Raw genomic sequence first — 14,453 nt, forward strand, 5'->3', positions numbered from 1 at the left:
CCAAAAAAAAAGCTAGCCCTCTTGTTATTTCTAATTTTGTTCTTCTTTTTTTTTTTCTTTTTATTTTGGTCATGGGTCTTGAACTCTGGGCCTGGGCGTTGTCCCTCAGCTCTTCAGCTCAAGGCTAGCACTCTATCATTTGAGCCACAGTGCCTTTTTCTGTTTATGTGGTGCTGAGGAATCAAACCCAGGGCCTCATGCAAGCACTCTACCTCTGAGCCACCTTCTCAGCCCTTTGTTATTATTAATAATAATTTTCAGTTACATTTAACTTCAGATTGTTAGATTCAATCTAGAATAATGTCAGTAGTTAAAAAAATTTCCACTTTAATGGTTGATACTAAAGGGCGTATATATCAAATGGAGGAGATTAGAGATACCTATTCTTCTGAACATATTAGGTACTTTAAAATAGCTAACTATTATTTGAATCGTCTCTTGTTCTTTTTCTTTCATTTTTAAAATTACCTCTAAGAAGTTGTCTAAAAGGGTTTCAATTCAATAAGTCAATGATTGCAATGCAATACAATGATTACAATGCAATCAAGGCCACACTTTCATTCTTCTCCATCTCTCCCAGCCCAACCTGTCCCCCTTGACTTTCAAAGTTCCATTTTCACATTAGGTCTGTATTCTCCCATTCTTCCTCTTTTCACTCACGTAACCCCCTCTTTTTCGTCTTCTCCTCCTGCTCCTTCGCATATATGTGCTGGTACTGAGTTTAAACTCAGGGCCTTGAGCTCTTGCTCAGCTGTTTTTGTTCATGGTTGGTGTTCTACCTCTTGAGCCATATCTCCCGTTTGGCATTTTGTTGGTAAATTAGGAATAGATTCTCAGATGTCAGACTCCTGAGTAACTAGGATTTCAGTTGTGAGCCACTGCACCTGACTACTTATTCTTACACATTTTATAAAATAAAGCTAAAATTTTCTTTGTATGGGCTGGGAAGGGGGCTCAGTGGTAGAGTGCTTGCCTTGCATGCATGAGGCCCTGGTTTTATTCCTTGGCACCATACAAGCAGAAAAAGCCAGACGTCGCACTAGCGCTAGCCTTGAGCTGAAGAGCTGAGGGACAGTGCTCAGGCCGAGTTCAGGCCCCATGACCGACCAAAAAAAAAAAAAACAACCAACAACAAAAAACAAACAAGCTTTGTATTACAGTATTATCAGTTTTCTTCTATTTCCTATTTTATATCAGGAAATCTGAGGCTCTGGCTAACAGAAGACAATTAAATAATGTACTATCATTACTGATGACAATCTGAGAACCAAAATATTTATTCTTGCCCACTAGACCCAGGTATTTTTTAGGAGTCTAAGGTGATTTATACATATAATCACAGATGCCATTAGCTTTTAGTCTATTCAGAGTTGCAAAACTATCACCACAATTAACTCTTGAACATTTTTCACCCTCATTAGCATTTACCAGTTGAGCCACAGCTTCACTTGCAGCATTTTGGTGGTTAATTGGAAATAAAAGTCTTGCAAACTTTTCCTGCATGGGCTGGTTTTGAACTGTAAGCATTAGACTTCCTGAATAGCTAGCATTATAGGAATGAACCACTGGTGCCTAGCTTCATATGTGCAAGAAATAAAGAGGCAGGAAAAAAGACAGATTAGCAAACAGATATGCTTGTCTCAAATGTCAGCAAGTCTGAAAGGCCTTCCTTCCTCTTTCTCTTTTTTTTTTTTTGCCGGTCGTGGGGCCTGAACTCTGGGCCTGGGCGCTGTCCTTCAGCTCTTCAGCTCAAGGATAGTGCTCTACCACTTGAGCCACAGCGCCACTTCCAGCTTTTTCTGCTTATGTGGTGCTGAGGAATCGAACCCAGGGCCTCGTGCATACAAGGCAAGCACTCTACCACTGAGCCACTTTCCCAGCCCCCCTCTTTCTCTTAAAGAATAATTTCCTTGGGCTGGGAAGGTGGCTCAGTGGTAGAATGCTTGCCTTGCATGCCTGAGGCCTTGGGTTCGATTCCTCAGCACCATATAAACAAAAAAAGCTGGAAGTGATGCTGTGGCTCAAGTGGTAGAGTACTTGTCTTGAGCTGAAGAGTTGAGGGACAGCACCCAGGCCCAGAGTTCAGGCCCCGTGACTAACACAAAACAAAAAAGAATAATTTTCTTGCCTTCCTTGCCATGTCATTTCAATGATAGCTTTTTACCAATTCTATTTTTGCAGAATCTTTAACCTTTCAAATTTAAGGAGCATCACAGCTGAGTGATGGTAGCTCATGTCTGAAATCCTAGCTACTCAGAAGGCTGATATCTGAGGACTGAAGTTTGAAGCCAGTCCAGTCAGACAAATTTGATAGATTCTATCTCCAATTAACCACAGAAAAGCTAAAAGTGAAGTTGTGGCTCTAGTGGCAAAGCATCAGCCCTGAAAGAAAATGCTAAGCAAGAGTGAGAGGCCCTGAGTTCAAGTTCCAATAGCAACACAAAAAAGATAAAAAGAATCTCTTGGCTTGGCCATTCTACTACATTTCAAATTCAGAGATGCAACTAAAAGAAGTCTCATATGTAAGATGCAGCATGGGCTCCTATGTATAAATGGAAACGTGTCCAAACAAGAACTTAACACAAATATTCATACAGTATCATTGGCAATAGGCAAAAGGTGGAGGCAAATCAAATGTTTATCAACTAACCAGTGGGTAAATAAAATGTGATAAATCCAAAGTGCTATATACTAGACATGGAAGATCACTAAAAACATGCTAAGTGTAAAAGGCCTATCTCAACAATCCACTTTTTTTTTTTGTCCATGGTGGGGCTTGAACTCTGGGCCTGGGTGCTGTTCCTCAGCTCTTCAGATCAAGGCTAGAACTCTACCACTTGAGCCACAATACCACTTCCAGTTTTCTGAGTAGTTTATTGGTGATAAGATCTCACGGCCTTTCCTGCCTGGGCTGGCTTTGAACCTCGATCCTCAGATCTCAGTCTCCTGAGTAGCTAGAATTACAGGCTTGGGCCACCACGCCTGGTTAACAATCCACTTTTATGAGTCCACTTATATAGAATATCCAAAATACTTAAATCAATAGAGACAAAAAGCAGATTAGTGGCTTATGCCTGTATTCCTATTTATTCATGGTGAGATCTGAGGATCACAGTTCGAGGCCAGCACAGGTAGGAAAGTCTGTGAGACCCTTATCTCTAATTAAAGTTAGAAGAAGTTAGAAGTAGAGCTATGGCTCAACTGGCAGGGCACTAGCCTTGAGCTTGGGACAGTGCGTAAGCCCTGAATTCAAGCTCTAGGACTGGAACACACACAAAAGAAAGAAGACAAGTAGTTTATAGGGTATGGCAAGTTTTATGGAAGGAGGGATATAGGCAATATTTGTTAATGAAGGTAAAAAAAATGTTCTAGTATGGTGATAGGTGTATAACTCTAAATATGCTAAAAGCTAATGAACATATACTTTGAGTGGGTAAATAAATCTGTTAAAAGAAAAAAAAAACAAGTGTGAGGAGATAGGTATTAGGTATAGACAATAAAAAACTATTAGTGGCCTGGGAATGTGGCTTAGTGGTAGTGTTTGCCTAGCATGCATGAAGCCCTGGGTTCAATTCCTCAGTACTACCATAAACAGAAAAGGCCAGAAATGGTGCTATGGCTCAAGTGGTAGAGTGCTAGCCTTGAGCAAAAGAAGCTCAGGGACAGTGCCCAGGCCCTGAGTTCAAGCCCCATGACTGGTAAAAAAAAAAAAATTAAAAAAAAAAAAAGCTATTAGTTACATGTTACAATCCAGTTAAAGAGCAGACTTTTAAGAATTGTTTTCTAGTTTTAGGAAACTTTTCTGCAGACACTATCAAAGGCAATTCCAGTATTCTTAATAATCCCTCTTCTAGATTTTTCTCATACATTTCACTGCTAGTGGCTAAATTCAGATTTCAGCTTGATTTTAAAGACTTCTTTACAAGTTTTTCTTTCTTTCCTCAGCATGGGTTTTGAGCTCAGGGCCTTAAAAGCTTCTAAGTAGGTACTCTACTACTTGAACCACCATCTCCAGTCCTAAAGATTGCCGATCACTTTCCTTTTCCTTTTTTTTTTTTTTTTTCGAACCTGTTCACGGTAAAAGAATAATGATTTAAATCTCCGAGGTTCTGAGGGCTCTATATAGTTTTTTTTTTTTTTTTTTCTGTCGGGGCTTGAACTCTGGGCCTAGGCACTGTCACTCAGCTCTTCAGCTCAAGGTAAGTGCTCAACCACTTGAGCTACAGTGCCACTTCCAGTTTTCTAGTGGTTAACTGGAGATAAGAATCTCACTGACTTTCTTGCCCAGGCTGGCTTTGAACCATGATCCTCAGATCTCAGCCTCCTGAGTAGCTAGGATTACAGACGTGAGCCACCAGCTCCTGGCTTCTTTTTCCTTTAAGATATTGGAAGACATTCATACACCAATAATACAATTTTTAAATTATTTAATTTTAACTGTAGCCCAGATTTTAAAAGAAGATAACCAGCTCAAGATATATCCTAAGAGGAAAAATGTGCATAAGAAAGCACCATTGCATGGAAATAGCAAGTCTAAGATCTGTTCTTCATTTTGCCGTCTTTCGGTTTCTGTGAGCTTAGTTAGGCAGTTTCATTTTATGTGAAAGTATAGCTTTTGTGAACTGTGTTTATACTTACATTGCTCATCTAGTTTGGTCTGGATCACAAATCAAGTCCATTCAGTTTGTGTTTAATTTGCGTTTACTTTTAGTGCAAAGGAAATAAATGACAATCCTGGTGGTAGTTAGGTGTGGAAGTTTTTGTTCTTTGGTGGTACTAATGTTTAAACTCAGGGCCTTGTACTTGTTAGGCAAGGCCATTCCTCCACATTGAGCCATGCCTTACATCCTTTTTCTGTCTTGCATACTTTTTTTTTTTTTCCGGTTGTGGGGCTTGAACTCTGTCTGGGCCTGAGTGCTGTCCCTCAGCTCTTCGGCTCAAGGCGAGAGCTCTACCACTTGAGCCACAGTGCCACTTCTGGTTTTCTGAGTGTTTATTGGAGATAAGAATTTCACGGACTTTCCTGCCAGGCTGGCTTTGAACTGAGATCCTCAGATCTCAGCCTCCTCAGTACCTAGGATTACAGGTGTGAGCCACTGGCGCCTGGCTCTTTTTTTTTTTTTTTTTTAATTAAGGGGGGGTAGTAAGGAAGATGGTACCAGGGCTTGAACCCAGGGCCCAGGCACTGTTCCTGAGCTTTTGTGCTCAGGGTTAGTGCTCTACCACTTGAGCCACAGATCCACTTATATAGCATTTTGGTGGTTAATTGGAAATAAGAATCTCATGGATTTTTTCTGCCAGGGCAGGCTTTGAACTGTGATCCTCAGATTTTAGCCTTCTGAGTAGTGAGGATTACAATGAGAAGTTTGACCCAAGAAAAGGCCAACCAGGGCGAGAAACCTTAAAAGCCACATTTCCTCCACTTATTATGTTCTACAAAGCACTATACCCATCATCTTAATCAGTCAAGGTAGATTTAAACCAATCATTTATCTTCTTTTTATCATAAGTGATAAATATCCTCACCGATATGATAAAATACAAAGTTTAGTTGGGTCTACTTGCTTTATGTATTCAAATTTTGGGAGAAGCATCCTCTCCACGTTCTTCCCTTTCCCCATCTCTGGTGGTAGATACTAAAGAAGGTTTTAGTACAACATAAGCTAACTTTTAAATTTATTCACATTTACTTAAAAAATGGAGAGATAAAATACTGTCTAACAAAATTAATTATAATTACAGTCTGCTACATCTGTAACAAATGTACTAGATAAAGGCCCCAACAAGAATTAGTGCAGCTACTAAAACAGTTAAAATTATATTGTCTAGTGTTAAACTCAGCTACTGGTTCATTAGAATTCAGCATTTCTGCCTTTCACCTCTGACCTACACACTGAATTTCCTAGTAAGCTGTAATTTCTTCTACTTCAGGAGGTCAAAAGTCATCAAAGTGGCACATTTATGACAAGCAACCACTTATTTGTTTAGTATTGGTCAAGAATATTGTCTTCAAGTTGACTTCTCTTTTTTCCTCAAAATGACACAAACAAGACTTGCTGATATAAGAGAAGAATCAGGTTACCTTCCTAAACTGTGGATAGCCTATAATGAAGAACTTTTCTTCCTAAAATACATTTTCTATGATTCTGTCTTTTGGAACCTCATCACTCCAGGTGAATTTCCAATGTAAGGGAAAACAATGTATACACTACTGTTACTGGATATTTTAAAACCAGAGTTTTATATTCTGGTTTTACTGATGAATTATTTGAGGACTCCTTATTTATCAAAGTCCAGAATTAAATATCTAGTCTTTTTTTTTTTTATGTTTTGGGTCCAGTCGTAGCGCCTGAACTCTGGGCCTGGGCGCTGTCCCTCAGCTCTTCAGCTCAAGGCTAGCGCTCTACCACTTGAGCCACAGCACCACTTCCGGCTTTTTTCTTTTTGCTTATGTGGTGCTGAGGAATCAAACCCAGGGCCTCAGGCATGCAAGGCAAGCGCTCTACCACTGAGCCACCTTCCCAGCCCTATCTAGTCTTTTATTGTGTACACAACCAAAATGCAGACTGTCATATATGAACAGGTAATTTGCTGGGCACCAGTGGCTCACATCTGTAATTCTAGCAACTCAAGAGGCTGAGATTTGAAGACTGAAGTCTGAAGCTAGCCTGGGCAGAAAAGTCTAATCTAATCACTGAAAGCTAGAAATAAAGCTGTGGATCAAGTAATAGAGTGCTAGTCTTGAGCACAAAAGCTAAGGGAAAGTGCCACGTGCTGAGTTCAAGCCCCAGAACCAACATACACACACAATAAATAAAAGAAATTAATTTTAATTTTATTAAAAAACATTAAACTTTTAATTTATTTTAAAAAATTTAATTTTTTTAAATTTTAATTAATTAAAAAATTATTAACTCAACCCAGATCTTGTATGTAACCCAAGTTGGCTTTCAACTCATATACTTGCCTCAGCCTCCTGAGTGCTGGGATTACAGGTATACACAACCAGGCTTGGTCCTAAGAACAGGTATTTTAATATGTGATATACTAATTCCTTGGTTGAAGAGTATTTCTATACCTCCTCCTAATTATTCCAACAAAAAATTGCTATGTGTAAGATATTCTGTCTACTAAGTGCTAGAATAACAGTCTGGGAGAATGAAAGAAAGTGACTACAGAATAGGATAACACTTTATCTCACTGTTGGAAACTGAGGATTCAGTTTTTTTTTGTTTTTGTTTTTGTCTTTTTTTATTGTGAAAATATTCTACAGAGGGGTTACAATTACATGGGCAAGATAATGAATTTTTTGTTTTTAAAAAAAACAAAAGCCAAAGTAGTTGAGAAAAGAATGGTTTATGCGCAGCTTTACCTGCATGCTTGTTGCGTCTGTGGCTGACTCTTGGTGTGGATGAGCCATTTCCCCGTGGTAGAAAAAGTGCAGCACCTTTGACAGTTAAAAAGCTCTCGCTGATGCTATAAGGAGAAAAGTTAAAAGAACATAATTACTTAAGGAGAAAAATTAGAGGATGAAGACCCAGTTTAGGATTATTTTCCAAAGTTCCAACTTCTTTGTTTTCGTTTTTGGGTCCGGTTGTGGGGCCTGAACTCTGGGCCTGGGTGCTGTCCCTCAGCTCTTTAGCTCAAGGCTAGCACTCTACCACTGGAGCCACAGTGCCACTTCCAGCTTTTTTTTTTTTTTTTTGCTTATGTGGTGCTGAGGAATCGAACCCAGGACCTCATGCATGTAAGGCAAGTGCTCTACCACTGAGCCACCTTCCCAGACCCCCAACTTCTTAAAATGAAGTAATACAAAATCAGAAGTGACTCTACTTATTGTATACTGTTAACTACTGTAAAGAAAATGTTCTAAAACAAAATTAGAATATTCTGTATATATTACATGGTAGTAGTTAGATTTAAAGGCTCAACACAAACACTCAAATCAAGCTCCCTTAATCTGAAGCTTTGCTGCTTCCCGAGTAAATTTTTTTTTTTTGGGTCCGGTCATGGGGCCTGAACTCAGGGCCTGGGCGCTGTCCCTCAGCTCTTCAGCTCAAGGCAAGTGCTCTACCACTTGAGCCACAGAGCCACTTCCGGCTTTTTTCTTTTTGCTTATGTGGTGCTGAGGAATTGAACCCAGGGACTCAGGCATGCAAGGCAAGCGCTCTACCACTGAGCCACCTTCCCAGCCCCTGAGTAAATATTTTTGAGCCTAGATTTCTTTGTCTTGTAGACAAGGATAATAAAATGAGGCTGTTGTGAAATGTCAATCAGAATATGGCTACCTAAAGTGGTATCTGACTTATAGTAATAAGTCTTAATAAATTAGTTATTATTAGATCTAGTTATCAATAATTTTGACTGGAGAAACATTTTAACATTTAGTTACAATTGATCCAGAGTGTACAAAAATTAGTGTTTAAAAGGTATACCACACTAAATTATTAGCTGAACATTTTTCTTTTTTTTTTTGTCAGTCATGGGGCCTGAACTCTGGGCTTGGGTGCCATTCCTGAGCAATTTTAGCTCAAGGCTAGCACTCTATCACTTGAGCCACAGCACCACTTCTGCCTTTTTCTGCTTATGTAGTACTAAGGAATAGAACCCAGGGCCTCATGCATGCAAAGCAAGCACTCTACCACTGAACCACCTTCCCAGCCCCTTAGCTGAACATTTTAGGAAAGATGTGGGAGAGGAGAGGATGTAGACAGGATGTTGATGCCTATACAGGGTACAGCTATATACGAAGAGTTACTTCATTTTTTTTCTTTTCTTTTCTTTTTTTTTTTTTGTCAGTTGTAGGGCTTGAACTCTGGGCCTGGGCGCTGGCCCCGAGCTCTTTGGTTCAAGGTGAGTGCTCTACCACTTGAGCCACAGTACCACTCTGGTTTTCGGGTAGTTAATTGGAGATAAGAGTCTCATGGACTTTCCTGACTAGTCTGGCTTTGAACCATGAACCTCAGATCTCAGCCTCCTGAGTACCTAGTTTTACAGGCATGAGCCATAGGAGCCCGAGCCATAGGAGCCCGTGAAGAGTTACTTTAATACGTTCTATAGCATAGTGCAGTAACTATGGTTGACAACAATTGCACATTTCAGTTTAGCTAGAAGATTTTGAATGTTCACAGAACAAAGAAATGTTAATTGTCTGAGGTGAGAGATATCTTAGTTACCTTGATTTGGTCATTAAATATTATATACATGTATGAAAATAATATTTTACAGCATAAATATGTACAATTACCATGGTATTTAAAAATTTAAATATATTTAAGAATTTAATTCTCACCACATTAAAAAGAATAATGCCTGTAATCCCAGCTACTCAGGAAACTGATATCTTAGGATCTAGGCTTAGAGGAGCCAAATCCCTGAGGCACTTATCGTTAATTAACCAGCAAAAAGCTGGAACTAGAGGCATTGCTCAAGTGGTAATGTCAAAGCCCAGTGAGAGCTTGATGTCCTGAATTCAAGCCCCAATACTGGCACAAAAATTGTTTATGATGAATTAACATCACTTTATGAACTTAAATCACCTTTGTAATGCTGTCAGTTGCTGACTCAATTTTATCCTTGAATAAAGTAGCGTAAGGTAGAAAAAGCTTTTAAGGTAAATTGCCAAATAGATTAGAACAGATCTTCTAACAAAACAAAACATAAGGATCTACAGACACCATTTAAAAAAAATTGCATGCTTGCTGGGAGGGGCTGTTTTGATTTTGTTTTGTTTTCATCTTTAAATAAAGAATTGCTCTCTTGTGGTCTGTTGCACAAGCCCTGTCTCTTGTTACATCCGTGGTGTGCACATACCACTGTGCTATGGGGTCACTGTTCACTCACATTACGGGAACAGGCTAAAACAAAATGTCTGAGTGACAGGATGAGAGGGGTACACCACAGACAGGAAATGAAATTCACACTTCTGCCAACACAGCAACTATCTGTTTTACTAACTGAAAATATTTTTGAAAAAACAGGGCTAATATTCTACCTATTCACCAGGCAAAATAACAGCTTTGGGCACACTGGTTTCCAGTAAATAAGCAGTTATCTGTATCGACAAAAGAAGTATATTTGTTGAGAACTTAAAATAGCCAAGCACACTCCATTCATTCCTGTTGTAAGACACAGCCAGTTTCTCTTTGACTAACAGTAGTTTAAAAACTAACTTCCTGGTTTGGGGAGTTCTGTAATATCATTTTGTCTTTATTTCTTATACTCTAAATAAAGCATATCTAAGTGAATTCTTTGCTTTAAGCACAGCTAAATGTGTTCTTCCAAGTGTATGTAGTGCTTCTACAAGCTGAGGGCTATGGCAGAGGATAAGAGCCCTTGGTTAATTGAAAGCTGCCTGGAATCTTAAAAATCCTGATTATAAAGTAAGATAAGGAGTGACACTCTATATAGAGTATAAGGGAAATAAGGCCTTTATATTTAGATCATTTACACAAATCTCAGTAAGCTCTAGTGAAAGAACAAACTATACCTTAGACCCAGCTGGATTGTGTGACATAAACTCCTAAAGAGGGACAAACAGACAAAAGCCCAGTGATCGAATGAATGTTCTTTATTTTTTACTTTGACTTTATTTTTTGCTAGTCCTGGAGCTTAAACTCAGGGCCTAGACACTATTCCTGAGCTTCTTTTGTTCAAGGCTAGCACTCTACCACTGGAGCCACAGTGTCACTTCTGGCTTTTTCTGTTTAAGTGGTACTAAGGAATCGAACCCAGGGCTTCATGAATGCTAGGCAAGCACTCTACCAAGACACATTCCCAGCCTGAATGTTCTTTATTCTATGGTTCCACATTACAATCCTTAAGTCATCACAAGAGTGACATACTGTTGGGTCAAAAGAAGACCAGGAATTAAAATATGGGTGATTACCTAAATCCCCTATCATCACTAGAGAGAAATCCAAAGCTATATACATGCCATTAAAAATGTATGAATTGAATGCCAGTAATCCTAGCTACCCAGGAGACTGAGATTTGATAATCAGGGATTGAAGCTAGCCTGGGAAGGAAAGTTTGTGAGACTCTTTATCTCCAATTAACCACCAAAAAACCAGAAGTGGAGAGTGGTAGCAGAGTGGTAGCCTTGAACACAAAAGCTCACAGACAGAGCTCAGGTTCAGAATTCAAGCCCCAGGATTGGCACAAAAAAAAAGAAAAAGAAAAAAAAGAAAAGGAAGCACAGTGGAATGGAACTAAAAATAAAATTCACCACTTTTATAGTTCAGGAGGATCTTTCAATTAGAAAATTAAATGATTTGTTTGTATATGAATAAAATTACATGTAAATTTAATGTCATAGCTAGTTACCAGTGGTTCATGTCTGTCTGTAATCCTAGCTACTCAGGAGGCTGAGATCTGAGGATTGCAGTTTGAAGCCAGCCCTGGCAGGAAAGTCCATGAGACTCTTATTTCCAATTAACTACTCAGAAAGAGTCAAAGTGGCGCTGTGGCTCAAATGGCAGAGTGCTAGCCTTGAGCACAGAGAGGCTCAGGGATAGTGCTCAGGCCCCAAGTTCAAGCCCCAGGACCACCCAAAAAACTCCTAACCCCCAAAAGTCATTACTACAGTACAAGGTTAAATAAGTATATATCACCAGAATAGGAAGAGATTTACTTATGTAAGTATCAGTTTTTCTGAAACACTTGCCTGAAGAATCAATTGACAGAGCTGTTCTCTAATTAAAAATCTTTTTACAAAGGTAGGGAAAAACTTGTCCAATTTTTCAGAATTGATTAGTTCTTTTGTCTGGCCCAGAAACAGGACTTCTCCAATAAATTCTATAAAGGGATTGTATATGATTCCATATGCCTAAGTCAAATAAATACAAAATCTACAACCAATAGAGTTTAAGTGGACCAGCTGAGATTCAAGTTTAGAGTTTAGGTCCTGAAAGAATCTAAGAATCGCTAAATCAAGGAAGAAACAAGAAAAGAAGATACTACTGTTTTGACTTAAAGACAGAACAATTAGCTCCTTGATAAGAAAAAAAAAAAACGCTTAGAGGGTTAGTAATAGAGAAGTTCTCCTGAGTCTCTGCAGAACATATGGAAGTAGGTCTGTTTTTTTATATGCTATAAAATCACTTGCTCAACAAGGAGTCACCTCTGGAAACATATGTGAAAATGAGCTAATAAAAGCCAACCAGATTCTACTATGTCCTTAGGTATGAATACTTAAGTTAATTTTGTCTTCATGGAAAACCTATGACACACCTATGAAATAAGAATTATTTTTATGTCTAATTTATATTCAGATACTGAGGGGCTGGCCCAAGGTTGCACAGCTAGTAAGCCTCAGCACAAGGGCCAAAACTAAGATCTGACTTAAAAGCTCATGTTCTGAATCACTTTTTCTATATTGTTTTAATTTTTAAAAAATTACTTATTTTATTGTTATTATAAAGATACAGAGGGTTACAATTATATGAATCAGGTAATAAGTACATTTTGTTTCGTACAGTATCTTTTTTTCCCTCTATTCTAATTTTAGGAAATAGTTTTTAGTATATGAAATACAGTAACTTCCTTACAGTGCTTTTCAATAGAAAAAAAGTAGATTGAGAGTAAAGGACTGACATCCATTCAAATTTCAAGTCTTCTTATCTTCCCCCTCTCCTCCTACACCATCAAGGTCAAAAACAGAAAGACTACATGGAGGAGAATGAAGAACATCTGGCTCAGAGATGAATCTACTAGGGCTGCATTGTTAAGAACTCTAATCTCTGCTGATAGTAACAGCAATGCAGCCTCAAAAGTGGAGGAAAAGAGAATTGACTGTACTCTTTGGGGAAGACTGTGCCAATCCCTTCTGATCAAAATCACTTCCTAAAACATTATGTTTGTTAAATGGTAGTAGTTTTGTCTCAGGCAAAGCATATAGAAGGAAAAGTCAAAGAAGGGAAGAAAACACTTAGCTATTCGGAGGCTGGAATAATCTTTGGGGAATGTGTTCTGTGTAGGTGATCATCCATGACCAGCAGGAAGGTCAAGGGAGCAAAACAAAGCAACAACATACCTGGCCAAATTGCTGAATCTCAGCTGAGTAGAAAGTCTACTGTTTTACGCGCGACATACACCAGAAGAAACAGACAATTTACTATAAGAAAGCAAGTTTCAGAAAGTAAACATTATTTCAAGATTAAAATAAAGGAAATAGATTTTCATGTTTACAGAGTTTCTAATGCCAAACGCTTGGTATGTTTGGTATTTCTGTCTGAAGGCAAAACTTACAGGTAAATTATTGTGTATTATCAGCTATACACAATCTATTACCCACAAAATGAGTTGCCTGGCAGTTATGTTACATTCAAACTGTATACAAGCCAGGTTCTGGTGGCTCATAACTGTAATCCTAGCTACTTAGGGATCGGATCTGGAGGATCACAGTTCAAAGGCAACCTAGGCAGAAAAATACTAACTCCATCTCCAATTAACCAGAAAAGGCTGGGCTGTAGGCATGGCTCAAGTAGTAGAACATTAGGGTATATAAGCAAGTTGATGAGGGCAAGGCCCTGAGTACAAGCTTAAATACTAGTCAGAAAAAAAAATCAAATGTATATAATCTGAACTTCTACATTTTTGCCTTAAAGAATATTCATCTAGCTTAGCATGGTGGCACATGCCTGTAATCCCAACACTTGGGGAGCTAAAGCAAGAATATCTTAAATTCAAGTTCAAAGGCAGACTAGTTGCTATAGTAACATGACAAACAAACAATACTCATTTAGAGGAAACTTTCAAATATATTCCATATATCCAGGTTTCCCTGTTTAGTTGTTCAATTTTCCAATTCAAGGTATCAGACAGCTTTGGCAATCCCACTAAGTGGAAATGAATTCATGGACCTGTCTAGTATGACTATACCACAACAAGGGAAAGTTTATCATTATGAGTTTCAAATATCAGACTAGAGGCCAAGGAATTACAGAGCTATCATTACAGGATCCTATAAAAAAGCAGGGCTAAGCTGAAAAAAAAAGGAAAAAGGTTTTGTGCCTTGATGTATGAAATTTGATTGCAAAAAAGTAAAAAACACATTTCTAGTTAATGAGAAATATTGATTTTGTATTCCTAAAGAAATTTAAAGTAGGAGAAAAATCCAAACCAAAGTTTGTACTGTTCTTTAATTCCCCCCCCCCCCCCCCTACCCCCCCTTCCCCCCCCCCCCCCCACCACCATACACTGCTCAACAACCAATTGATAGTATTAGAATGGCAAGGCATACCTGGAACCATCTGCCCTGAGGTATTAATTCCCAGACAGACAGTGGAATTCTTTCTTTCTTAATCAGCATGTAAGCAGAGGCTGGGGCATGTTAGTAGACCAATTACTAGTAGAGCAGAGCAGTGTTTAGGATTCTAGTATTTACTTATTAACCACAACCATTTTAGTACTAGTTAATTTGCTTAAAATTGTTGTTCAATGCCCAGGACACC

At 38.6% G+C, this 14,453-nt stretch overlaps 1 protein-coding gene across 1 annotated transcript in view; it reads right to left on the reverse strand.

Annotated features, from left to right (window-relative positions):
• The window catches only part of Ssh2 (slingshot protein phosphatase 2), a 123,954-nt gene that overhangs the window by 68,141 nt on the left and 41,360 nt on the right, over positions 1 to 14,453 (reverse strand). Inside the window, exon 2 of the mRNA XM_013016296.1 lies at positions 7,373 to 7,476. Within this exon, the coding sequence (XP_012871750.1) occupies positions 7,373 to 7,476 (104 nt within the window). The remainder of the gene's footprint in view (positions 1 to 7,372; positions 7,477 to 14,453) is intronic.

This window comes from Dipodomys ordii, unplaced genomic scaffold, assembly GCF_000151885.1.
Source record: "Dipodomys ordii isolate 6190 unplaced genomic scaffold, Dord_2.0 Scaffold31, whole genome shotgun sequence".
NCBI classification, from domain to species: Eukaryota; Metazoa; Chordata; class Mammalia; order Rodentia; family Heteromyidae; genus Dipodomys; species Dipodomys ordii.